We start from the raw sequence: 24619 nt of genomic DNA, 5'->3' as shown, positions 1-24619 counted from the left end.
AAGTAATCTGTGCTCATGCCTCTTTGGATTCCGGTGGGTGTGCGATTTTTCAAATGCGCGCGCATGATGGCCGCTGCACCAGAAAACAGCAGACAGCAGCACCATCGTTTATTTTTGAAGAAAAAAATTGGATTCTGGATTTCAGATTACTGAACAAGAAAATAAATAATAAAATGATATAACTTTCGAAGTGGACCTTTCTTTTATATTAAATTGTGATATTTAGGATCAATCATGAAAATGTTGAAATCTGGACTGATCACTTTGTGTTCCGTGCTTGTCACAGGTAAGCAAATCAATATCTTTCTTATCAGAGCTAGTGATAAGGACAACACCCAACCCTTCCTACCTTGGAACAAAACTACACCCTGTTGGTAATTGGTTTACCATAGTCCATACTTCTAAAGGAGATTAAATTGTGTCAAGCAAGAATGAGTGTCATGAATGTTGCCTGATAAACATATGTAGATCACTTGCTAAGATTTTACAACTTAACTTGAACTACCTATTTTCAGATATTTATCTAAAGTCCAATACACTAACCATTACATCACTGCATTCATTACTTTCTACCTATTTATTATTGTATTTCTTTTTATTTCAGTAAGGGCTAATGAGTTTTCAATCCTGCACACCCCAGAAGCTATTGAATTCCAACCATCTAGCACAATTGACTTGCGTACAGTGAAAGATGTGTTCACTGCAGCTCTTGGAATCAGTGTCAAGCAAGACCACAGATGGTCCGGTATGGACATCAAGAACCCATTTGAAACCACAGAAGCTGTTGTGTCCTTCATCATCCCAGGATTATCTTCTCTAAACTTCCTACATGCCCATGATTATGATTTGCTTATCAATGATAACACTGATAATGTCTATGACTCTCTTCTCAATTTGATTTCACACAAGTATGCAGCCAACAATCAGACCACTGTGAAGGTCACATTCAAGAGTTCTGAACCTGAGGTAATTATTAAATAAAACCAAAATAAAATAGCAAACTTTACTTAAATCATTATATCAATGGCATCCTTTAATAAGTGCTGTTTCTATAATAATTATAGAATAGTTTAGTTTGGTCATTTCTGGGTTGTTCAGACAGTTTGGTGAATTGGATAAAAAGAAAAGCCAACTTAAGAAGGGGTCAAAGTTGGTGGAGGAATAAGGTCTTGGTCCTTGTTTTTGTGTCAGAGCTCCTCAATCATTATTTTAACATTTTCCTTATGTTTTCTTTCCCAGATGGAGTCCTCTATTGATGTCCTCACAGGAGTTGTTACTGAAGCCACACCCTTCTCTGAAATCAAAAAGTTTGACCTTGAGAAAGATATTGACAAAGCTTTCATTGGCAATATTCATCTGCTGAAAGCTGTTGCCAAGAAGGTAAAAGAGATATAGGATTTACTAACCTGTACTCATCTTAGGCCAGCCACTCACTATCAGGTCAACCTGATGAGCACACACACTATCAGGTAGACCTGACAGGCATGGCTGAAAAGGTCCACCTGTCAGGTCTACACCTGATGAGCACACACACTATTAGGTAGACCTGATCAGGTGTACCTGTCAGGTCTACCTGATACCTGATGAGCTGTACCTGTCAGGTATATCTGACAGTGATGACTGGTCTTACTCTTAAGTAGCTAGATTTAACGAACACACTGAATCTGAGTGCATGGTAGTGCTCTGGGCCAAGTTTCAGTAGTTTGAGAGTAATATTATTGTGAATTCAGGGAGAGGTAGAAAAATTCATTGTTCAATATGACATAATGGTAACTTCTAATAAATTACATCTTACTACTGTATGTATTTCAGGCTCTGGTAGGCCATTCAGATGGTATCCCTGATGTGTACTGGTTCAGTTTGCCGGTGGTCTCGGATTTCATTGATCAGTCAAGTAGCTCAATCAATGAGGACAAATTGGTGGAGGCAGAAAACCTTCTGATCAAAACCATTAGTGCCATTACTGAAGACTACAAGAAGTTCTACAATGGCAAGGTATGTTCTTGGAAATTTACTTATAGAAAAATAGTGGAATGCTTGTTGAAGAATGACCTAATAGTCAACACCTGCTGCATTTGTAAACAACAACTTTATTTAACTGTGCAGCTACTTGTAGAGGGGGGTCTGAACTTGGTAATAAACCCTGGACAACTTGATATTGTCATTGATATGCATATCTACTAATCTACTCAAAGCTCTGAAAGGATTAAACAAATTGAAATTAATGGTTAGAAAAAATAAATGAAAAGTTTTGTGGTCTTTTTCCCCTTGCCCAAGCTTTATTCTGTGTTGTACACTCTATAACTCAGTTTACATTTTCTTCTCAGGTTCTTGTTGCCACATTGCTGGGTACAGAGATGTCATCCCATAGCATGCGATATCGGAGAGCTGTGGAAGTAGCACAGAATGCAGCACTCAACCTGGGTGAGGAGTATGATGAAGACTATCCCGTCATTTTCAATATTCTGCTGTGGTCTGCCATTGCCTTCATTTTCACCCTGATCGCCATTTCATGTAAGTTCGTTAAGAGAAAGGTTGTTCAGGACTTTTTTTTGTGAAAAGAGGGCAAAGATTTTTTCCCCCAAGGGGTTTGATAGAGGAAACTGTAACTGATAAGGTCTTATCATTGCTAAATCAAAGAGAGAAGGAAGATAGGATAGGAAAAAGCTAGCATTATTTGTTAGAATAAAATCCACGCTGGATGGGAATCAACACTTGACCCAGCACTTACAAGGCTTATGTGCTATCCTCCAAGTTAACTAGGCTGGAAAGGAAAAAACATTGATAAAGAGTAAAGTGAACGGAACTATTATTTATTCAGTTATTTTTATTTATTTTGAAGAGGGAAAGATTTATAAATAAATGATTTATTAGCCATGTTTTACTATTTACCTACCATTTCTTGATAAGGATGAAAAGCAAGAAGTCACTAATCAAATAGGTCAGGTATCTACTTATTTAATTTCTTGCTGGGTATATGCCTTTGACGAAGGTAATTGAGATAATGAGCAATTATCTTTTTTGCTAGGATTTTAGTTTTCCCGTGTTTTGTTTTCAGTGGCCATTGGTAACATGGATCCCGGCAGAGACTCCATCATCTATCGTATGACCAGCACCAGAATCAAGAAAGACAGTTAAACTGTGAAGCCCAACACCTGTGTTGTTCTAGAGAACATTCCAATCATCTGTGTGTATATGTATGTTGTTTTCCATTCTTCAGCTCTGAAAATCATCAAAGTCATTTGTTAGGAAATACACTTGCAATAGGTATTAGTTGAAAGTAGGTACTTTTTTCCATGAGTGTTAAGATCAAGCGCCGGTCAGTCAGCACCATTGGCATCTCATAGAATGGTTTAATTTTATTTATTTTAGATACTTTTTAATGGAACCTTGTTGAATTTATGATTTGTGGTATTGATTGGATACTTCCACAAATCTTAACGTTAGATTTTGTTATTTTCCACCATCTGCTGTGTACCTAAGTCAGTGCTAGTAAACTTTTAGGTTCCTTTTAGCTCTCACATTGTTGATATGTCAATTGATCATCGTATACGTACTTACTTATAATAGCAGTTGTCAACAAAGCAAGGAATATATCAACAAAATAAAGAATACTTTGAATATTGTTTTAGTTGAACAAATAAATAAGGGGTTCTTTATTTCTTGTCAGTTTTGTCATCTGAGTTAAAAATAAATAGAGATCTACAAAATACAAATAAGGAAAAGAAAGATTTATGTGTCCACTGTTAAAGAGGCAAAGAAAAAGGAAAGAGTAAAATAAAATATTAGGAGTGATAGGAAAAGCTGTCGGATGCTAAGGTATAGAATCTTTTGGAGAAGAAATAAGTTCCAATATTGGGGAGATACAAAAAGGTATAAATCGAGTCTTATTGGTTGTTTTTTTAATCACATTTAAACCATGAAAAAATATAAGGCGATTGTTTTTCTTCAAAAAGCAAAATAGTTGCAATTGAAAATTTAGAATAGAAATAATAAATAAATAAATAAAAATAAAAAAAAAACAACCCCGAAAAGGGGTTTTAGGTAAAAACTTCGACATCGCTTGGAATCGAACGTGGGAAACGGAGTGCAAGCTTGATTGGTCTTACCTCGAAGTTGATGATGTCCACATTGGAAATCAGGTCCCACTTTTGCTCCCCTGTCTCCGAGAAGCCATTGAATCCCAGTCCCGAGTTATTACAGATAGCATCCGCCACTAACCATGCGTGATAATACTTGAGACGTGCTATCAATGTGGCTACGTACAGATAGTAGATCTTGTATGCCATGGAGTGAGCGAAGAATGACTCCTCTGTTAAGTACATGGAATGGAATAAAGCCGTGATTAAGTCCTAAGAAATAATGATATGTAGTATGTACATGTGACAACAGATAAATACTTATGTATGTATGATTTCTGTAGGTAATGAGCTCCTCATAAAGTGCGTTTTTACTTTTTTTTTACAGAACCACTAGTGTATCTTTATGATGGACGTGTGAGCTTCAAAAAAGAAAAGCTTTGTGATGTAAATCCGCTAAATCGAGTGCGCTCGAAAACTCATCTATCTCTTGGGGAGAAATTTTTAGTGATATTTTTTTATTATTATTATTTTTTGTTGTTGTTGAGTTTGTTGAGTTTTTAAAAGATGAGTGTTTCACCGCCGTTTTTATTTCGTAGCGATGAAACAACTGCTACATTGGACGCTTGTGGTCTGTGTCGTAGCATGCCTCTCATCAGATACGCTTGATGTGGCCTGTGGCGTGGCATGCCCATCCCGTAGTTTGCCTTTCGTCAGATGGGCGAGAAGGGGCACAATACTTCCCATTTAGGTGCTGGGTCAACACGGGAACACCAGAAAGTAACCCGTTGAAATATTTGCAATCGAAAAACGAGTACAAATTTTTGTCGATGGTGGGATTCGAACCCGGGACCTTCTGCATGGCAAGCAAGCGCGTTACCACTGGACCACGAAAGTTGGGTAGGTATAAAAGTATTAATCCTTCCTATTGTAAAGCATGTCACAAAAAAATTGGAGAATCACATTCCCTATCTAGAATGAACTTTGTGAAAAAAAAGCATTATATACTCCTAAGATTATCGTACCTTTGGCGTAGGCAATTCTAAAGGAGGGACCGAGTTGAATGAAGATGACAGCACAGATGGCAGCTCCCACTACTTTATTTATCACCACACAGCCAGGACTGGGCTCGAAATTTCTCGACACCTGCTGGTCTTTACCCTGAAACAGAAACCATAGCCGAGAGCGGAAATGGAAATTAGGATCAGGTGGAAAAAAACAGTAGTCAGATTTTCAGCCCGATGTTACCCAGCGTCAATCTCCGCAGACCACCTTCAGAAATGAACATACCTATAATTAAACGAGTTCTAACACAGTAGTGCTGGTCCATACTGGGACCCAGCGCCTATATGGCCAGCCACTCATTATCAAGTAGACCTGACAACAGGTACACCTGATCAGGCCTACCTGATAGTGTGTGTGCTCATCAGGTAGACCTGACAGACGGACCTTTTCAGCTGTCCCTGTCAGGTCTATCTGATAGTGTGTGTGCTCATCAGGTGTCAGGTCTATCTGATAGTATGTGTGCTCATCAGGTGTCAGGTCTACCTGATAGTGATTGACTGGCCTAATGTACTGTAATTATGATTCCTCTCGAATTTTGAACTCTAAGTGACGTCAAATAATATGAATCATCTTGGATCCCGAACAACAGAAACCACTAGGTACTCATGACTAACCTTCTCAAAGTTGATACCCCGAATGTAATCCCTGTAGTCATTATAGAACACCACAGGTCCTGCCAGTATGGTTTGGAACTGAAGAATATAGCACTAGGGCTGTGTTACTTATCTACATCTAACCCTTTGAGTCACAATGATTTTGGTCAGAAATCACCATTTAAGTGAGGTAAAATTGCATATAGAATATAGCAGAAGTAATCCAACATCGGAGGCATCTCTCTGTAATACAAAACAGAAATGAAATTATGTCCCTTTTACTAAATTGCATATACTAAATCTTGGTTTCCCCCCCTCTTTGACTTCCTCCATTTCAATCCAGCAAGCTCCTAATTCAGAATATTAGTTTTAACTGAAACTTATGGTCAACTAGGTAGGTACATTATTTTTACAGACAAAACTTTAGCTTAAAAAAAAAAAAAACTTGCATTTCTTTTATTTTATTCACTTGTGACCATTGTGGGAACCAAAACAGAACTATTGTGACATCAAACACTTGAGAAAATTCTTATCCGTCTTATCACAAATTTATTGTGCTTTTGTTACTTTTTTTCTCCTATCTCTCTCTACCCTCTACACATTTTTACATGGTTTAAGATCTATTTAATTCCTGTGTATGTGTAGTTCCCAGTTTTATTTGATCCCAATATACCCAAGAGTCATAAATTCCTATGCAGTCTGTTTTATCATCTCTAGAAAGGTAGCAAACCATCAAGGGATGTAAAGGGACCTTTATATCCTGGGTGAATTTCAGAACTACTAGTAAAGATTTTTAAGTATACCTGATCAATAGGAAGTCCAATCATGTCAGCCACAAAGGTGAAGAGAGTACTCCCTCCATAGTTCTGGGACATGGCTCCAACCTTGATATTCCTTGTCCAAATAATAAAATGTCAAATTCCTTGTCCAAAGAATAAAATGTCAAAAGGCACTTGGAAAATTATCTCCTCTGACTTGCAAGGAATGCAAGGGTTACACTAATGCAAGTGATATGTAGTTAGATTGTCAAAAGGCACTTGGAAAATTATCTCCTCTGACTTGCAAGGAATGCAAGGGTTACACTAATGCAAGTGATATGTAGTTAGATAACAACATTCTTTATCTAATTCGATTAAAATCAATTAAACACTAGCACATTAACGTACAGCTTGAAACTTCACACATATCACATAATAACTTGAATTTACAATGGACAATAGGTATTTTGGTTTTGGTGTTTACTTAATGTACAAAAAATTTCTTCCTGTTTCAACTTTTTTGATAGGTAACTTTTTTATAAAACCCCAATCAACTTTTAAACACTAGCACATTAACGTACAGCTTGAAACTTCACACATATCACATAATAACTTGAATTTACAATGGACAATAGGTATTTTGGTGTTTAATGTACAAAAAATTTCTTCCTGTTTCAACTTTTTTGATAGGTAACTTTTTTATAAAACCCCAATCAACTTTTTTGAAAATTGCGCTAATGCGCATTTGCGCACACAGCCTTGAAGTTGATGTGCTGCTCTCTAGTGGAGAACTAATGGAAAAAAAAAAAGAATGTAGCTCGGTACCACTTTCGCATTACTTCAAGTCATATTCTTTTACATCCATTCCTATCCAAGAACGGAAAAGTCTGGTTAGAAATTTTCCGCCCTGACCGGGATTCGAACTCAGCATCTCCGAGTTGAGATTCAGTGTTCTTGACCACTCGGCCACAGAGTTGGGCAATGGGCATATTAAGTAGGTAAATATTCTTTAACTCAATGATAGGTAATTGGTCTTTAGACCATAGAGAAAACAATACTTACTTGATAGCCAGAGACTTTTGACTAGCGGTCAACTTCTCAGGTGACTTGGTCAAACCATCGTGTAAACTAAATGCCAGACTAGTCACTTTCTGGGTCATCACCATCAGAGGTCCTGTCAACACAGAAACAGACAGAAATTAGACAAGCTTTTCCCTTCCATGAAAAGGATCGATACGCATGTAAAAATAGAAAACATCGTTTAATGAGCTAATCTCACCATTCTTCTTCATTTTCTCATCCTCCCACTTCTTCGATCTACCCAAAAACCCAAATCACCATTTCTAGTCATGAGAATAAAATCAGCATTTCTAGTCATAAGACGACATCAAGAAACATTCTTTTACATCTATACCTATCCGACAAAGGATAAGTTTGGTCAGAAAATTTAAGCCCGGGCCGGAATTCGAACCCAACAACTCCAGGTTGAGTCAGTGCTCTTGACCACTCAGCCACAGAAATGGCCTCTACAATTAAAATACAAACCCATAGAATACATGAGACCTTGTCTAGACTGCTGGGGTATAAGGACCTTTTAGTCTCATCCAAGCAGGATAAACAAGGTATATTCTATAGGTATGTACTACTCTAATTTATGTCTACCACTCACCTGTCACATCTAGCACATAGGATCCATAGTCGTAGACCTGACGTCTCAAATGTATGATTGATAAATAGAGAAGTGCCACCACTAAAACCACGCTGCCAACAAAAAAGCATACACACAAGGATAAGTAATGTAAACCTTGATACCTGGTACGGTGGTATGTATACGAAGTAATTAAGGTCGTACGAACTTTAGGTAACACGGGCTTGACGAACTTTAGGTAACACGGGCTTGACGAACTTTAGGTATCTCGGGGTTGAGAAATAATCGGAGGTCGTTCTTGACTTGGTTTGCTCAAAATTAATTCGGAGAACTCCGAGTTTGATTGAAGAAAGCTGATTCGGTACCTAGGTAAGTAAATACGAGTATGTAATCGAAGGTAAACCCATTGATTAATTTAATAACTAGGTAACACGGGCTTGACGAACTTTAGGTAACACGGGCTTGACGAACTTTAGGTAACACGGGCTTGACGAACTTTAGGTATCTCGGGGTTGAGAAATAATCGGAGGTCGTTCTTGACTTGGTTTGCTCAAAATTAATTCGGAGAACTCCGAGTTTGATTGAAGAAAGCTGATTCGGTACCTAGGTAAGTAAATACGAGTATGTAATGGAAGGTAAACCCATTGATTAATTTAATAAAACCATCATTTCCTAGGAGCTAAGCTTTCAGGCAATCTCTCACTATTATAGGTCAATACCGACAATACCTAGTTCTTGGAGCACTTTGGTATCACAATTAAATTTCTCTTAGTTGAATTTCTTGGATTTTTTAATCACATTTAAACCATGAAAAAATATAAGGCGATTGTTTTTCTTCAAAAAGCAAAATAGTTGCAATTGAAAATTTAGAATAGTTTACAGACAGGTTGAGAGAAGCAATTCAATATTTAGACGGGATTCGAACCCGTGTGACATTCAACAAAACTCAAGGTAGGTATTGTGACCTTCAACTCGACGCGACGCTTGTGACGATTTTTAAATAACATAGGTTTTGCTTACCTACCTTCTTACTACATGAGAAAGATCTCCATGTAGTTTAAAACTAGTTTTTCGTGGGTGATAATTTGCAAACTAATAAGCTTACTAAATCTAAGTATCATGAAATTCATGAATAACAACTTGAAAGTCTATTAAACACCCAAAGATAATACAAGAAATTTTAAAGGACCCAAAAATAAAATTTACCTAAAAGTACCTACATAAAACTAACGAAAAAAGCCAAAATAAAAAACAGTTAAAAAATAATACTAAACAAAAACATTTGATTAGAAAAAAGTTATCTTTAAAGCTTATACATAAATAATAATACATAGGTAATAAAAAAAAAAGAACAAATCACATTTTTGATCTTTGAATAATTTGAGATGAACAAAACTATCAATACATACATATTAATAGATGCGTTATTAATTTATTACACAAAAGTTATTAATAATTGCATACCTATTATGAACTTGTTAGACCGCGCTGCCTTATTCTGTAATTTTAAAGTTAGAAATTATACATTTATGTACCTACAAGAAAAAAGTTGTGATATTAGCTGCAAAATTATAAACACAATAGAAGGATACATAAATATCAGAGACAATGTTCTAGAACCATAAATATACTCCTGACAAGTTGAAATGTAGGGACAGCGAGGCGAATAATGAACTAAAAGAATACCTAGGAATAGGTACTAAAGAGCTACCTAGGAATAACACGTTTATAACTCCCCTAAATAAGTTCACGTTCCTAATATTCATATAAAAAAAACTCATCATTCTCACACATTTTAGCACATGCAATATTAATTCCTTAAAATTTACTTGATTGTCCAAAGAATTCGTCTATTTTATTGCACAAAATACCGACTTATACATCTGCTTGAATTTTGACATAGATACATTTATGGCAGAACTTTGAGCAATGACAATAATTAATATAAATTTTTTGATCTCTTTAGTTTATCATTTTTCCTATCAGCTAGTTAATACTGAAGGAAGAAGACTGTCCGAAGACATCCGAAACCAGAGTGCAAGTGCTCTTACCTGAACCAGAGTGCAAGTGCTCTTATCGTAGTATCCAAGGTATTTATTGCGATTAGCTAGTTAGTATTGACAATTTTAATAAATAAAACAAGCACAAAAAGTCAATAATTTTTCTTCATTGATCCCTGAGTTTCGTCACTTTTCACCTCTGTGTACTGCCTTGGAAGCCAGCAATGACATCGTAGGGAAATATTGGGATGCGAGAGAAAAAATGGCTTAATGGTCAAAGATCCCGACATTTGCAACATACATACCTCTCTGTCAATGTTGCATCAAATACCTGTCACCTCTTATCCCTGACTCTTAGCACAGGAAGTTCATCTATAACATCACCACAAGAGTCACAGGCTATTTTATCTGGCTACGCCATTGGCTACAGGTCTCTTGGATTCTCTTGGTCTTGGTAGCACACTTGGTAACACGGTGGCAGCGAGCACTGCCAGAACATGGAAAATGAAGTACATGTTCCTGAAACAGAAAAGAATAGGAGTAGAATCAGATAAAAATAAAATAAATTATTCTTATCAAGACAATTTCGATTAAGATGTTTTAAATTGGTGAGCTTTCGATGTCACTCAGGACATCACCTTCAGACCAAGATAGAGTCATGTCCTGAAGATGATTTCCTGAGTGACATCGAAAGCTCACCAATTTAAAACATCTTAATCGAAATTGTCTTGATAAGAATAATTTATTTTATTTTTATCTGATTTTCATTTTTAAATATTTCTTACGATTATTAAAAACAATTTTATTTAATATGAGTAGATTTTAAATACACTGCTCTCCCAAGAGGTTCTGACCCTTTTTTTTCTAAAGTGCACCCCCAAAGCGGCGTCTTTGAAAACATGGGTACATAAGCACTTCCGAACATGGGTACATAAAATGAAATACTGCCAGCCTAGTTAGTTTGGTTGGTAGCGCGTCTGCCTTGTAAGGACTAGAGCGCGGGCTCTATTTCCGCCCAGGGCGGATTTTATCCTAAACGGATAATGTTCGTTCTCGGAATGACTTGCTTTTTCCTATCCTGTCTTCTTTCTCTCTTCGATTTCGGGACGATAAGACCCTAGCAGTTACAGTTCTCTCTATCAAGTATCAAACCTCTTGAAAAAAAAAAAAAAAAATCCGGTTGGGATTTTATTAGAAAAAGTCAATCTTTATGGCGCAACTTCAAGAGCTCCAAGCGATGAGGGGGGAAGGGAATGCATGGTTTCCGTAAGGTGAAATATTTCTAAATCTGTCCCAGGAATATCCTCCTTAAGTTTCTCACATGACTTGATACACCCTGTAAGTCCTCCTACTAGTGGGTGTAGCGCTTAACTCCATACACAGAAAGCCCACTCTGAGACTCAGGTGTAGGGGCAAACAGCCCTAGAGGATGGGTTAAGCTTCTACGAATATACTCCTACTAGTGTCAAAGAAAACTTACGCATATATCCTCAGACTAGGCCAACACTCGAGCATGACAAACGGGAAAGTGACGTAAGCCATAGACACACGCGTCGTAAGGAATGTGATGACATCATAGAGAAACTTGAGACTCTGAGACTCAGTGAAGAACGGCCTGATGTGTCTACGAACCTGGAAATAATGATGGAAATATTATGTACTTCATAGGGACCATTGACCAGCCAAGTTAGCTTAGTTGGTAGCAAGTCTGCCTTGTATGCGCTCGGCCCCGGGATGGATTTATCCTGAACGGATAATGTTCGTTCGCGGAATGGCTGGCTTTTGTCCTATCCTGTCCTCGCTTCGATTTCGGGACGATAAAACCTTAGCGGTTACAGCTCCCTCTATCAAACCTATTGAAAATAATTATAATATCCGTGGAACTTACACCTCTAGCACCGAAGGTAAACAACGCTCCGGTGGCGAAAGTAAGATAATAGCCTGGGTAGAACCCATGCCACAATGCCGACAACCCATAGGTAAGTGCTGTACTGTGAGATTTGACCCGCTCGTAAACCATCACTCGTAACCATCGGTTTGTACCCTTGTTCCACGCATCTATGCTGTTACGCAGATTGGATGCCACCTGTACAAAAAGAGAACGACAATTGGTTAGATCTAATGTTAAATCAAATCGTAGGTCAATACCGACAATACCTAGTTCTTGGAGCACTTTGGTATCACAATTAAATTTCTCTTAGTTGGATTTCTTGGATTTGAATATAGGTAGGTCAATACCGACAATACCTAGTTCTTGGAGCACTTTGGTATCACAATTAAATTTCTCTTAGTTGGATTTCTTGGATTTGAATATATGACCTCATATCCCATTCAACCGCATACCAGTAGGTGCAGATATAATATACCTATAAGTAGTTACTACATACCACAAGTGAATACATACTCGTAATGCCCGCCACGCTCAGACTGTCTGAGCGTGAGTAGCTAGCATAATATACTTACCTACCTACCACAAGTAAATATATATGTAATAGACCCAGACCTACCTACATAGCACACATAATTGCAGAAATAGTCAATCTAACAGCAGGTGTCCAAACATGATTAATATACTTACCTACCTACCACAAGTAAATATATATGTAATAGACCCAGACCTACCTACATAGCACACATAATTGCAGAAATAGTCATCTAACAGCAGGTGTCCAATATTTTCTACGTGAAAACAATGAAATAAAAGGCAACATACGATTGCGAATTCTCGCACATGGCAAGATCTCAAAATGAGTTCATTAACATTATACTAGCGTGAGTAGCTAGCATAATATACTTACCTACCTACCACAAGTAAATATATATGTAATAGACCCAGACCTACCTACATAGCACACATGATTGCAGAAATAGTCAATCTAACAGCAGGTATCCAAACATGAAATATTTTCTACGTGAAAACAATGAAATAAAAGGCAACAAACGATTGCGAATTCTCGCACATGGCAAGATCTCAAAATGAGTTCATTAACATTATACGCTGACATGTCACCCAATAAGGTGAACAATGTCATTCGTTTACCAGTGTGGAAATAGATTCAATTATTATTTCCTCGTTAGATTATCTACAAGGAAATGATACGCTAAATCCAATTGAAATGCGAATATAAAATTGAAATTTCAACACACGAAAATGCATTAACGTATTATGTAATAACCGCTAGAGCACAAATTACATGTAGATATTAAGCAAAAATAAACTCTATGGAGAGAGCGAAATGTTTTTATTTATTCACTATTTTGCTTTTTTTCCTTATTTATTCACTATTTTGCTTTTTTTTTTCCTTATCTTCAATCGTTCTCGCAATTCTTTTTGGTATTAGAGCCTCGTCAAGGCAAAAAGTAGGTAAAAACCAAAATAGTTATCTACAAGGAAATGATACGCTAAATCCAATTGAAATGCGAATATAAAATTGAAATTTCAACACACGAAAATGCATTAACGTATTACTTATGTAATAACCGCTAGAGCACAAATTACATGTAGATATTAAGCAAAAATAAACTCTATGGCTATGGAGAGAGCGAAATGTTTTTATTTATTCACTATTTTGCTTTTTTTCCTTATTTATTCACTATTTTGCTTTTTTTCCTTATCTTCAATCGTTCTCACAATTATTTTTGGTATTAGAGCCTCGTCAAGGCAAAAAGTAGGTAAAAACCAAAATAGGTAAGTACCTACCTAATACCTACTTGGAAATATGTAGCTTTATTAAGGTCTGTACGAGGCCAGCCTAGTTTGCTTGGTTGCCTTGTAAGCGCTAGGCCGCGGGTTCGATTTTATCCTGAAGGGATGATGTTCGTTCTCGGAACGGCTGGCTTTCTCCTATCCTGTCTTCCTTCTCTCTTCTATTTCGGGACGATAAGACCCTAGCAGTTACAGTTCCCTCTTTCAAACCTCTTTAAAAAAGGTCTGTACAAAGTAAAAAGAAAGTAAAAACAAACTGGCTCCGAGTACAGGGTTACCTAATTTGTAGTAAATCATTGTATCTTCCTTTGCAAATCTTCAGAAAATAACTGGTTTTATATGTGCCACACTATACTCTACAAGTAAAGAAAGGCCCTTTCTGATTGGTTCAAAGGTTTTCAAACCTGTGCCATTCATTTTTTTTTTTTTTTTACTTTATGCAGACTGTAGAATGAAAACATAAAAGAAATGAAAACTTACTTTTGCATGACTGCTGGACTCATGGTCTTCATTACTATGTATTTCTAAAATGCCTGCTCGATTTTTCGACTTCTTTATGTAGTCGGTGTCCGGTTTGGATCGTTTTTCGAACTCTCGAGTTTGGCGAGCGCTTTTAGCAATGTCCACAAGTCTGAAAAGGAAAGAGCGATCCATACAAATGTCTTATCAAAAGTTATGCATTAACGTAAACACATATCTACCTACCTATTAATTTTTCTTTCATGTAAGCTTTAGCCAACGTAATTAAGTATATTATTAAACCGAAGGACCCAAAGTTTTAACAACCTTGATGTTATCTAGGATTTTTTTCCCCTCATAAACATCAATATGGTAACTTTAATACCTACCTATAGGTACCTATAGAGGTACTTCGTTTTAATAACCTAACATCACGTCATTAGGTAAACAAACCGACTCATCTATGTAAGTTACCCTAAATAATGATAATAATTATGACGGTTTTGGGAACAAAAAATAGTCATCCTTCTGTTCTAATCACGCGATATGTTGTCAACTAACGTAAACATTGTGTAAACAAAACTCTTTATCATTATTTTATCATTCTATGTATACCTACTCACTATATCAGTTAGGTACCTATAGTCTCCTATTCATTCAGTAGCATAAGTAGGTCCTTACAGGGAAAATTGAACAGCTCGATTCCAAACAATTACACCAAATCAATCTTGACTACATTTCACGAAATGAATTTTTTTTCTGATTAGCAATTTAAGGAAGGTACCTATACAATGAGCAGCTTATCACATATAGGATTATCTCGGTATTTAGGTATTTTTAAAAGAATATAGCAGAAGTAATCCAACATCGGAGGCATCTCTCTGTAATACAAAACAGAAATGAAATTATGTCCCTTTTACTAAATTGAGGTAGATATGTAGGTACCTACATTACTTACTTGCTGAGAATGAAAATTACTGATAAGGCACGCAGTAGTCATAAAACGAAATGATCAATACCTATATATGAATGCAGTAAACGTAGGTATTATATTTTAATTTCTTTGTATAATCACTCTCTCAAGATTTCTGGTTGTCATCATACCATGTCACAATGTAACCTAATTCTACTTTACAAGAGGAGAGAGCAAATCATGAAACCACAAAAACAATGACATAGTTTTAGGTACAAGGCTCAATGCACCCCTCAAAGCAAGGGCAAAAATTACTTGGCTTGCAATTAAATGAAGGACCTTTAGCATGCAAGTAGAGTGTTTTATAAATGCCAAATTCACTGACAATAATATTGAGTACGTTGGCTTGGACAGGAGACTTGCCATGTGTTTGAACACAGTTACTATGTAACATATTATTGGTAAGGCAGCAAGATGCACAACTTGACTGAAACAAGCACAAAGAAGGAAACTATGATAGTACCCATTACTATGTAACATATTATTGGTAAGGCAGCAAGATGCACAACTTGACTGAAACAAGCACAAAGAAGGAAACTATGATAGTACCCAAACTCCTTTTCCTGTAGGTATTATATTTTAATTTCTTTGTATAATCACTCTCTCAAGATTTCTGGTTGTCATCATACCATGTCACAATGTAACCTAATTCTACTTTACAAGAGGAGAGAGCAAATCATGAAACCACAAAAACAATGACATAGTTTTAGGTACAAGGCTCAATGCACCCCTCAAAGCAAGGGCAAAAATTGCTTGGCTTGCAATTAAATGAAGGACCTTTAGCATGCAAGCAGAGTGTTTTATAAGTGCCAAATTCACTGACAATAATATTGAGTACGTTGGCTTGGACAAGAGACATGCCATGTGTTTAAACACAGAAAGGTAAGAGACTTTCTATGTGTTTGTGTACACAGAAAGTTTTAGGTACAAGGCTCAATGCACCCCTCAAAGCAAGGGCAAAAATTACTTGGCTTGCAATTAAATGAAGGACCTTTAGCATGCAAGCAGAGTGTTTTATAAGTGCCTAATTCACTGACAATAATATTGAGTACGTTGGCTTGGACAAGAGACTTGCCATGTGTTTAAACACAGTTCTCACGTTGAAATTCGAGAGTAGAACCTTATTGAGAATCCCCTTGATTTCAAAAATTTAATCAGGTCGGAGTTTCATATGGCTTAAGTATTTTAAATGGCCCTGGGCTTGACGAACTTTAGGTAACACGGGCTTGACGAACTTTAGGTAACACGGGCTTGACGAACTTTAGGTATCTCGGGATTGAGAAATAATCGGAGGTCGTTCTCCTAGTGGAGAACTAATGGAACTATAATTTAATTGCTCACTCCGATGTGATAAATGGGTAGGTAGCTTTGTGGAATCAAAAGGTAGTTCTGACAGTCTGAGCTCTGATTTTATCTGTAGACGAAAATAATGATGTTCTAATATCCAATCCAAAGTCAAATCCCTATGTAGATAATAATTATGTACCTACTCAAGTTTTAGAAGCAGAGGTGAATAGTAAATAGGTAGGTAGGTAGGTATACCTCTTTTTATTTGGATTATTTGGCCATCGAATTTTTTACCTATTGTGCTAGTCTCCCTCTAGATCCAAAGTCAAATCCCTATGTAGATAATAATTATGTACCTACTCAAGTTTTAGAAGCAGAGGTGAATAGTAAATAGGTAGGTAGGTATACCTCTTTTTATTTGGATTATTTGGCCATCGAATTTTACCTACTGTGCTAGTCTCCCTCTAAATTTCTAGATACAAATTGAGGTAGATATGTAGGTACCTACATTACTTACTTGCTGAGAATGAAAATTACTGATAAGGCACGCAGTAGTCATAAAACGAAACGATCAATTTCAATGCAGTAAACATTATTGTTATAAGCCATAGCCGTGTGAATTAGGCACGTGAAAATTAATAAGATTTGCTTTATTACAGGATAAGTTTTATCGCAGGATATGCATAAAATGAAATGAAATTACGAGTAGGTACCTAGCTATAATCGGTAGGTATCTACCCTCTTCGCGCTCAAGCTCAAAAAGTGTTTTGTAGTACTAAGCGCCCAATGTCCATTTGAATGGACAATTCTTTTTGTACAATTTCGGCTCAAGCCAAGGAGGTTTCTTAACGATGAAAAAAATAAATAAATTAATTAATAAAATAAGTGAAGCTCTTTTTATTCATCTATAATCGCCATTTTTGTAGACAACACTTCCGACATTTATGTCGGAAGTGTTGGAAATGTCTGATACGGATAGGTGTGCGGACTACCATTACTTAACATAGGCAGCAAAATACAATTGTCGGAAATGTCTGAAGTGTTGGAAGTGTATGATCAGTCTGCGCGCTGCTTAAGTAGGTGTGTAGCTGTAACTGCTACACTACTATCGCTAGGTAGGTAGGTAGGTACCGACGTAGCTGTACCTATAGTACCTTCCTATCTAGTAATACTCGTATGACATCTGCGTTCCATATATTATTTTCCTCTAGTCTCAAGTTCCAAGGTTTTCCGTCTAGTCTATTAGAGGCAACTAGTTTATGTAAATCTGTAGGGCCTACAGATTTTCATAGCAGGGTAGGTATATCTACATATATAAAATTTAGTTTGATCGCTCCTATTTTGTCACGGAAGTCCCTTTTGTGCTTGTCTTCCTCTTACCGGCCAGCCTAGTTAACTTGGAAGGTAGCAAACCAGCCTTGTGAGCACTAAGTTGTGGGTTCAATTCCAACTACAGGGTGAACTTTATTCTAAACAGATCAGGTTCATTCTTGGAATACCTGACTGTCTTCTATCTCACCTCTCTTTACTTTCTATTATTTCCTTTATGAGAAAACTTTTGGTGAAATGGCATTATTTATCACAACCAATGTTAGACATCCTGAAATATTACCTTCATTTTATTTATTTTTCAGGACATGGCACTCTTCTAGGACGAGTGCGCTGTGGTGACAATGACATTATGTGTCTCTCCTGGTGTCCTATTCCTTCTGACGTGATATATGACAAGCCAGGAAACAAACCCAAGTACCTGGTAGCAGGAACCAAGGACTATGGAGTGTTTATTGTCAACACAAACAGCACATCCAAGGCAAAGAATAAGTCACACTTGACCAAGATAGACCTGGAGGCAGGTCAGCCTGAAAACACCAGGCGAACTGACCTGTGCTGGAAACCTGACTTCTCTGCTGTAGCTATTGCCAATGAAAATGGGTGAGTAGTTCAAACTGGCTTTGTTAAGGTGTGTCTAAACATAGTCGACCGGCCGTCGATCGACGAGATAAAACTATGTTGTCGAGGCAGTGTGGACGTGTCAGTCGACGTCGATCGATGAGGGAAGGAAGATGGGATAGGAAAAAGGCAGCCGTTCCTAGAACGAACATTATCCTTTCAGGATAAAATCAGCCCCGGGCGGGAATCGGCCTAGCGCTTACAAGGCAGACGCACTACCAACCAAACTCGGCTGACCACACTTCAATTCTACATTGTCATTTTTTTTTTTTTAGATAATTTGAGAATTTGATTACTATAATAGTAGTAGCCTACTACTTTAGTAAACAGATATTTCAGTCCTATGCGAGCAGTATAAATAAGCACTATTATTAATTATTTTTCAGATCGATCTACATCTTGTCCCCTGAGTTGGAACTTGTAGTCACTCTGTTGGAGCATAAGAAGCTGATTAACACTCAAGCATGGCATCCCGAGTACATTTCCTTGTGTGAATCGCCCTACAAGAATTGGTTAGCCACGGGGAGTGATAACATCAAAGTGTTTAATATTGATCCAGGTAGATACATATCTTCTTAATTTTAATTTAATTTAATTTTTAAAGTTTCAATTTATTAATATTTCAACATATCAACGGAACATAAAAAAAAAAATCATATAAATGGTATACCCATCTGTAAAAGCAAAGCTTGGTGCCACGGATAGAAAAAAAATTCCCAATCTTATTTGGGGTCGGCGTTACCGTCCCTTTCAAGATATTCAAGAAATTTCAGCTAAAAAGCCGGAAAGCATGTTCAGAAAAGGTGTCTTCACAAAGGAAATTTTAACAAAAGCCGAATGCCGAAAAATATGCACAAGGAGGTTTCTTAACGATGAAAAAATAAAAAAAATAAAATAAATAAATAAATAAATAAAATAAGTGAAGCTCTTTTTATTCATCTATAATTTCTATAATCGCCATTTTTGTAGACAACACTTCCGACATACCTATATGTCGGAAGTGTTGGAAATGTCTGATACGGATAGGTGTGCGGACTACCATTACTTAAGATAGGCAGCAAAATACAAAATTTGTCGGAAATGTCTGAAGTGTTGGAAGTGTATGATCAAGGTGTGTAGCTGTAACTGCTACACTACTATCGCTAGGTAGGTCCCGACGTAGCTGTACTTATAGTACCTTGATAGGTGTGCGGACTACCATTACTTAAGATAGGCAGCAAAATACAAAATTTGTCGGAAATGTCTGAAGTGTTGGAAGTGTATGATCAGTCTGCGCTCTGCTTAAGTAGGTGTGTAGCTGTAACTGCTACACTACTATCGCTAGGTAGGTCCCGACGTAGCTGTACCTACTTGTAGTACCTACCTATCTAGTAATACTCGTATGACATCTACGTTTCATATATTATTTTCCTCTAGTCTCGAGTTCCAAGGTTTTCCGTCTAGTCTATTAGAGGCAACTAGTTTATGTAAATCTGTAGGGCCTACAGATTTTCTTAGCAGGGTAGGTATATCTACATATATATAAAATTTAGTTTGATCGCTCCTATTTTGTCACGGAAGTCCCTTTTGTGCTTGTCTTGCTCTTACTAATCTTCTTCCCGGCTTTCATCCCCGGTTTGGGTGATTTTTTAACCTTCGTCTTCTTAGCACTCGCAGAGGCTTCACCACTTTTCGACTTCCCGCCGCTTTTTTTCTTCTTCCCCTTCTTTGTCTTGCCTGGTTTATCTGCGGCACTCTTTTCGTCTTCATCATCGCTACTGTCTTTCTGTTTCCGGGATTTGTTTTTGGATTTCTTCCGCGCCCGGCTCGGGCCGAGGAGTAGTTTCCTGGCTTTCTTCTTTTTCTTTTTCGACTGTTCTTGATCTCCTCCTTGTCCTGCTGTCTCCTCAGAGGGACCTGACTGACTGTTTCTCTGATGACACTCGTACAGAAAGAACGAACACTCCCCATCACAAAACTCTTCGCCACATTCGAGACAAGAGATGATGCGAGTTTCTAAAATGCCTGCTCGATTTTTCGACTTCTTTATGTAGTCGGTGTCCGGTTTGGATCGTTTTTCGAACTCTCGAGTTTGGCGAGCACTTTTAGCAATGTCCACAAGTCTGAAAAGGAAGGAGCGATCCATACAAATGTCTTATCAAAAGTTATGCATTAACGTAAACACATAATTATCTACCTACCTAATATTAATTTTTCTTTCATGTAAGCATTAGCCAACGTAATCTTATATTATAAGAACAAGATTAAGTATATTATTAAACCGAAGGACCCAAAGTTTTAATAACCTTGATGTTATCTAGGATTTTTTTCCCTCATACCTACCTATATAGGTACCTACAGAGGTAGGTACTTCGTTTTAATAACCTAACATCACGTCATTAGGTACACAAACCGACTCATCTATGTAGTTGCCCTAAATAATGATAATAATTATGACGGTTTTGGGAACAAAAAATAGTCATCCTTCTGTTCTAATCACGCGATATGTTGTCAACTACTAACGTAAACATTGTGTAAACAAAACTCTTTATCATTATTTTATCATTCTATGTATACCTACTACCTACTCACTATATCAGTTAAGTACCTATAGTCTCCTATTCATTCAGTAGCATAAGTAGGTCCTTACAGGGAAAATTGAACAGCTCGATTCCAAACAATACACCAAATCAAAGACTACATTTCACGAAATGAATTTTTTTCTGATTAGCAATTTAAGGGAGGTACCTATACAATGAGCAGCTTATCACATATAGGATTATCTCGGTATTTAGGTATTTTTAACAGAACTGCATAACTCCCGAAATAGTCTCAATATAGGTAACCCCCAACCTTTGCATTAGATACACCAGTGCTCCCCATTATAACAATTAGGTTCAGTACGATCTGCGAAAAAATACGTACCTATTACCTATTCTGATGAAAAAATCAAACTCTATCTTATCTAATACCTACCTGGAAACACACATGACCTTAACAGCGTTTAAATAAATACCTACCTGGAAAAATAGTCCTCGTCGTATTTCAGTTTGGGTCGTAATGACGTGAGCATTCTCCACTGTATGCTAACTCCACTGAGATCCACCAACTTGATGGACTTCATTTCAGTAGGACACGGGTCGGCAAAGGGGTATTCCTCCTTCTGGGCCTTCAGAATTTCCTTCCGACTCGATTTGAAACGGAAATTCTTCTCTTTGATTTTGATGTCCTCTGGTCTCACCTGTAGGTAATTCACAAGGCTAACTTCAAGGTATTAGTTGGTGGCCGCACGTCACAATAATGGTTGAACACAGAAAGGTAAGAGACTTTCTATGTGTTTGTACACAGAAATTCAGGGGAAGTCTTGCTGAAGCCAACTTGGACAATATTTATTGCTAGTGTATTTGGCACATTATAGACCAAGTTATTCTAGAGAGGTTGTTTTCATCAAGACAACACTTACTATCCAAAACAAAACAGGCCTACAAACACTCCCAAAGAGAGACTGAACAGTTGGCGCACTGTGGGACTTGTATTCTTATAACTGAGTGAAGATCTTAACAGGGAAGCCAGGGCTAAGGCAATCAGCTGGGATATTATGAAGTTTGTCTGTAAAAAACAGAGTAGGTAAAATAAGTTCTAGGAAAAAGGTCTTTTGTACTCATCAACTGGCCTTTATTAGACTAGGGCTGTGTTACTTATCTACATCTAACCCTTTGAGTCACAATGATTTTGGTCAGAAATCACCATTTAAGTGAGGTAAAATTGCATGGCAAAAAGCTGCATTTATTCAGGAAAGCACCAAATTATAATAATATACGTATGAAGATTGTACCTACGATAGTCTGCTATCGTCCTACCTACGTACCTGCCGATGCCGTCGGAAAGTTCCGAAAGCAGGAAAGCTTGAAGCAGGCTATGAATGACAGAGATAGACATTCCTTCAGCTTTCCGATTTTCAAGCGGCAGTTAGGAAGCAGAGCTATAGGTAACTACTGTGCCGTGAGTCCGTTAGTTTTACATGAAGCCTTGTGCTAATTAGGTAGCTGGTACCTACTTTGTAATATTTCCTAAGTAGGTACCCGGAAATTCTTCTCTTTGATTTTGATGTCCTCTGGTCTCACCTGTAGGTAATTCACAAGGCTAACTTCAAGGTATTAGTTGGTGGCCGAACGTCACAATAATGGCAAAAAGCTGCATTTATTCAGGAAAGCACCAAATTATAATAATATACGTATGAAGATTGTACCTACGATAGTCTGCTATCGTCCGCTATTCCTACCTACGTACCTGCCGATGCCGTCGGAAAGTTCCGAAAGCATGAAAGCTTGAAGCAGGCTATGAATGACAGAGATAGACATTCTTTCAGCTTTCCGGTTTTCAAGCGGCAGTTAGGAGGCAGAGCTATAGGTAACTACTGTGTCGTGAGTCCGTTAGTTTTACATGAAGCCTTGTGCTAATATTTCCTAAGTAGGTATACCTAATTACCTCAGTTTGAATCTTAGAATGATTAAAACAAACATCAGCAGGTAGGTAATCCCTAATCATGTTTTCCTCGTTCCTTACAAAAACAAAATTTGCATAAATCCAATATGGATGTAGGCAAGTATTATTTTATATCTATATACCTAACCTATACATACACCTACCTATATTTATTTGCCTAACCATGTAGGTATTTACCTATATTGCTGCCAATGTTAAAACACTATAGCTAATCTCATCTATATCATAATAAAATTATTATATCAGATCTACCTACTTACAATATAAGTATCTACCCATCTACAATGTAGATTGTAGATTCCCTATCTACATACCTAACTTCTGGGGACGCGGGTTGACGGTCTACACAACTACCCATTAGGTAGGTAGATACCTACTTAAAGTGCCTACCTACTCACCCTACTTCTAGGTCCTCTAGGAGTCCAAGGAAGTTGGTAGGTAGTAGGGAAAGTCATACATAATACGAACCATTTTCCGTGCAAAGTAGGTACACAAGTGAGCGCCTAAAAACTACCTACTTACAATATAAGTATCTACCCATCTACAATGTAGATTGTAGATTCCCTATCTACATACCTAACTTCTGGGGACGCGGGTTAACGGTCTACACAACTACCCATTAGGTAGGTAGATACCTACCTAAAGTGCCTACCTAAGTACCTACTCACCCTACTTCTAGGTCCTCTAGGAATCCAAGGAAGTAGGTAGGTAGTAGGGAAAGTCATAATACGAATCATTTTCCGTGCAAAGTAGGCACACAAGTAAACGCCTAAAATCTTAATGAGTATGCAATACTGCAAACAAGAAAAAATTCTCACCTTTTCTGGTTTGATTTTGAATTCGGGTACTTTTTCCAGAAGTCGCCGGAGTTCCTCTTTACTATTCACGATCGACTTGGATAGGTCCAAAATCTGAAGCGAATCTTTCTTTTTGGAAATAAGATCGTCCAATTTTATAGCCATCTTTTGATCTGAGGAGGAGTAATTTCAAGCACTCTCAGTTGTCAGTTCCTCTTTACTATTCACGATCGACTTGGATAGGTCCAAAATCTGAAGCGAATCTTTCTTTTTGGAAATAAGATCGTCCAATTTTAAAGCCATCTTTTGATCTGAGGAGGAGTAATTTCAAGCACTCTCAGTTGTTTTTTCCTGATGAACATCGACCCAGAAAATAAATAAAAGCAGAAATTTAATGCTCTGATCAAGAGCTTTCAGAAAATTTATAAAAGTTTATTTACAAGTTGCCCTTGGAAACCATTGGGTGCAACATCAAAAGTTTATCTAGGCCGGGCCAATTTAACTGACCAAACAAACATACCTGCAGAAAACAAAGCCTTGGCCTCGCTCGCGCTGTTATCGCTCCGCAAAGTCCCGGGAAATTTCAAAATTATTCACCGAACTGTTTCTTGCTTTGGCGAATTGGCGTGCATATTTTTCGGCTTTTGTTAAAATTTCCTTTGTGAAGACACCTTTTCTGAACATGCTTTCCGGCTTTTTAGCTGAAATTTCTTGAATATCTTGATTTCTGCAGTTTTGGCAGATTGACCCTAGTTTAGTTTATTCTCTCTACTTGTGTGGAACCCTTTTCAAAGTAAGTTTTCTTTGTGTTCTTATATT

The 24619-nt window shown here is 37.3% G+C and overlaps 3 protein-coding genes across 4 annotated transcripts; 1 reads left to right on the top strand and 2 right to left on the bottom strand.

Annotated features, from left to right (window-relative positions):
* The first annotated feature begins 104 nt into the window (after positions 1 to 104).
* On the top strand, positions 105 to 3645 carry LOC103514773 (renin receptor). The gene is made up of 6 exons (XM_008479676.3): positions 105 to 286; positions 605 to 966; positions 1240 to 1380; positions 1813 to 1995; positions 2328 to 2514; positions 3059 to 3645. Exons 1-6 carry the CDS (start codon positions 235 to 237, stop codon positions 3136 to 3138), a joined length of 1005 nt encoding a protein of 334 aa, XP_008477898.1. The 5' UTR covers positions 105 to 234; the 3' UTR covers positions 3139 to 3645.
* Positions 3217 to 22045, bottom strand: LOC103514780 (lysophospholipid acyltransferase 2). The gene is made up of 10 exons (XM_026827653.1): positions 21961 to 22045; positions 15669 to 15708; positions 14330 to 14367; positions 8165 to 8256; positions 7558 to 7669; positions 5953 to 5980; positions 5759 to 5851; positions 5105 to 5240; positions 4110 to 4312; positions 3217 to 3222 (listed from the first exon to the last, which is right to left on the bottom strand). Exons 3-10 carry the CDS (start codon positions 14359 to 14361, stop codon positions 3217 to 3219), a joined length of 702 nt encoding a protein of 233 aa, XP_026683454.1. The 5' UTR covers positions 14362 to 14367; positions 15669 to 15708; positions 21961 to 22045.
* Positions 19459 to 24015, bottom strand: LOC103514774. 2 transcript variants are annotated; one of them, XR_003393081.1, is made up of 4 exons: positions 23822 to 24015; positions 21518 to 21738; positions 19878 to 20620; positions 19459 to 19695 (listed from the first exon to the last, which is right to left on the bottom strand). XR_003393081.1 is itself a non-coding variant. In XM_008479677.3 (3 exons), the coding sequence occupies exons 1-3, from the start codon at positions 23963 to 23965 to the stop codon at positions 20062 to 20064; spliced, it is 924 nt and encodes a 307-aa protein (XP_008477899.1). In that variant the 5' UTR covers positions 23966 to 24015; the 3' UTR covers positions 19707 to 20061. The 2 variants fall into 2 exon arrangements, 1 of the variants encoding a protein (XP_008477899.1); XM_008479677.3 differs by lacking the exon at positions 19459 to 19695 and having other exon boundaries at positions 19707 to 20620.
* Positions 24016 to 24619: the final 604 nt, after the last annotated feature.

Source organism: Diaphorina citri, unplaced genomic scaffold, assembly GCF_000475195.1.
Source record: "Diaphorina citri unplaced genomic scaffold, Diaci psyllid genome assembly version 1.1 scaffold1222, whole genome shotgun sequence".
NCBI lineage: Eukaryota > Metazoa > Arthropoda > Insecta > Hemiptera > Psyllidae > Diaphorina > Diaphorina citri.
This window is presented reverse-complemented; position numbering and strand designations above follow the sequence as displayed.

Bases quoted from the DNA above. Each gene is read 5' to 3' on its own strand.
- LOC103514773 (XM_008479676.3), top strand. From the start codon at position 235: ATGAAAATGTTGAAATCTGGACTGATCACTTTGTGTTCCGTGCTTGTC. The intron at 1,381-1,812 runs GTAAAAGAGATA...TATGTATTTCAG, and splicing joins TGAAAGCTGTTGCCAAGAAG to GCTCTGGTAGGCCATTCAGA. The intron at 2,515-3,058 runs GTAAGTTCGTTA...TTTTGTTTTCAG, and splicing joins CACCCTGATCGCCATTTCAT to TGGCCATTGGTAACATGGAT.
- LOC103514780 (XM_026827653.1), bottom strand. From the start codon at position 14,361: ATGAAGACCATGAGTCCAGCAGTCATGCAAAA. The intron at 7,670-8,164 runs GTGAGTGGTAGA...CTGTGTTGACAG, and splicing joins CTATGTGCTAGATGTGACAG to GACCTCTGATGGTGATGACC. The intron at 4,313-5,104 runs GTACGATAATCT...TGTACTTAACAG, and splicing joins TAGAATTGCCTACGCCAAAG to AGGAGTCATTCTTCGCTCAC.
- LOC103514774 (XM_008479677.3), bottom strand. From the start codon at position 23,965: ATGGCTATAAAATTGGACGATCTTATTTCCAAAAAGAAAGATTCGCTT. The intron at 21,739-23,821 runs GTGAGAATTTTT...AATTACCTACAG, and splicing joins TCAAAATCAAACCAGAAAAG to GTGAGACCAGAGGACATCAA. The intron at 20,621-21,517 runs GTAGGTATTTAT...CTTCCTTTTCAG, and splicing joins GACGAGGACTATTTTTCCAG to ACTTGTGGACATTGCTAAAA.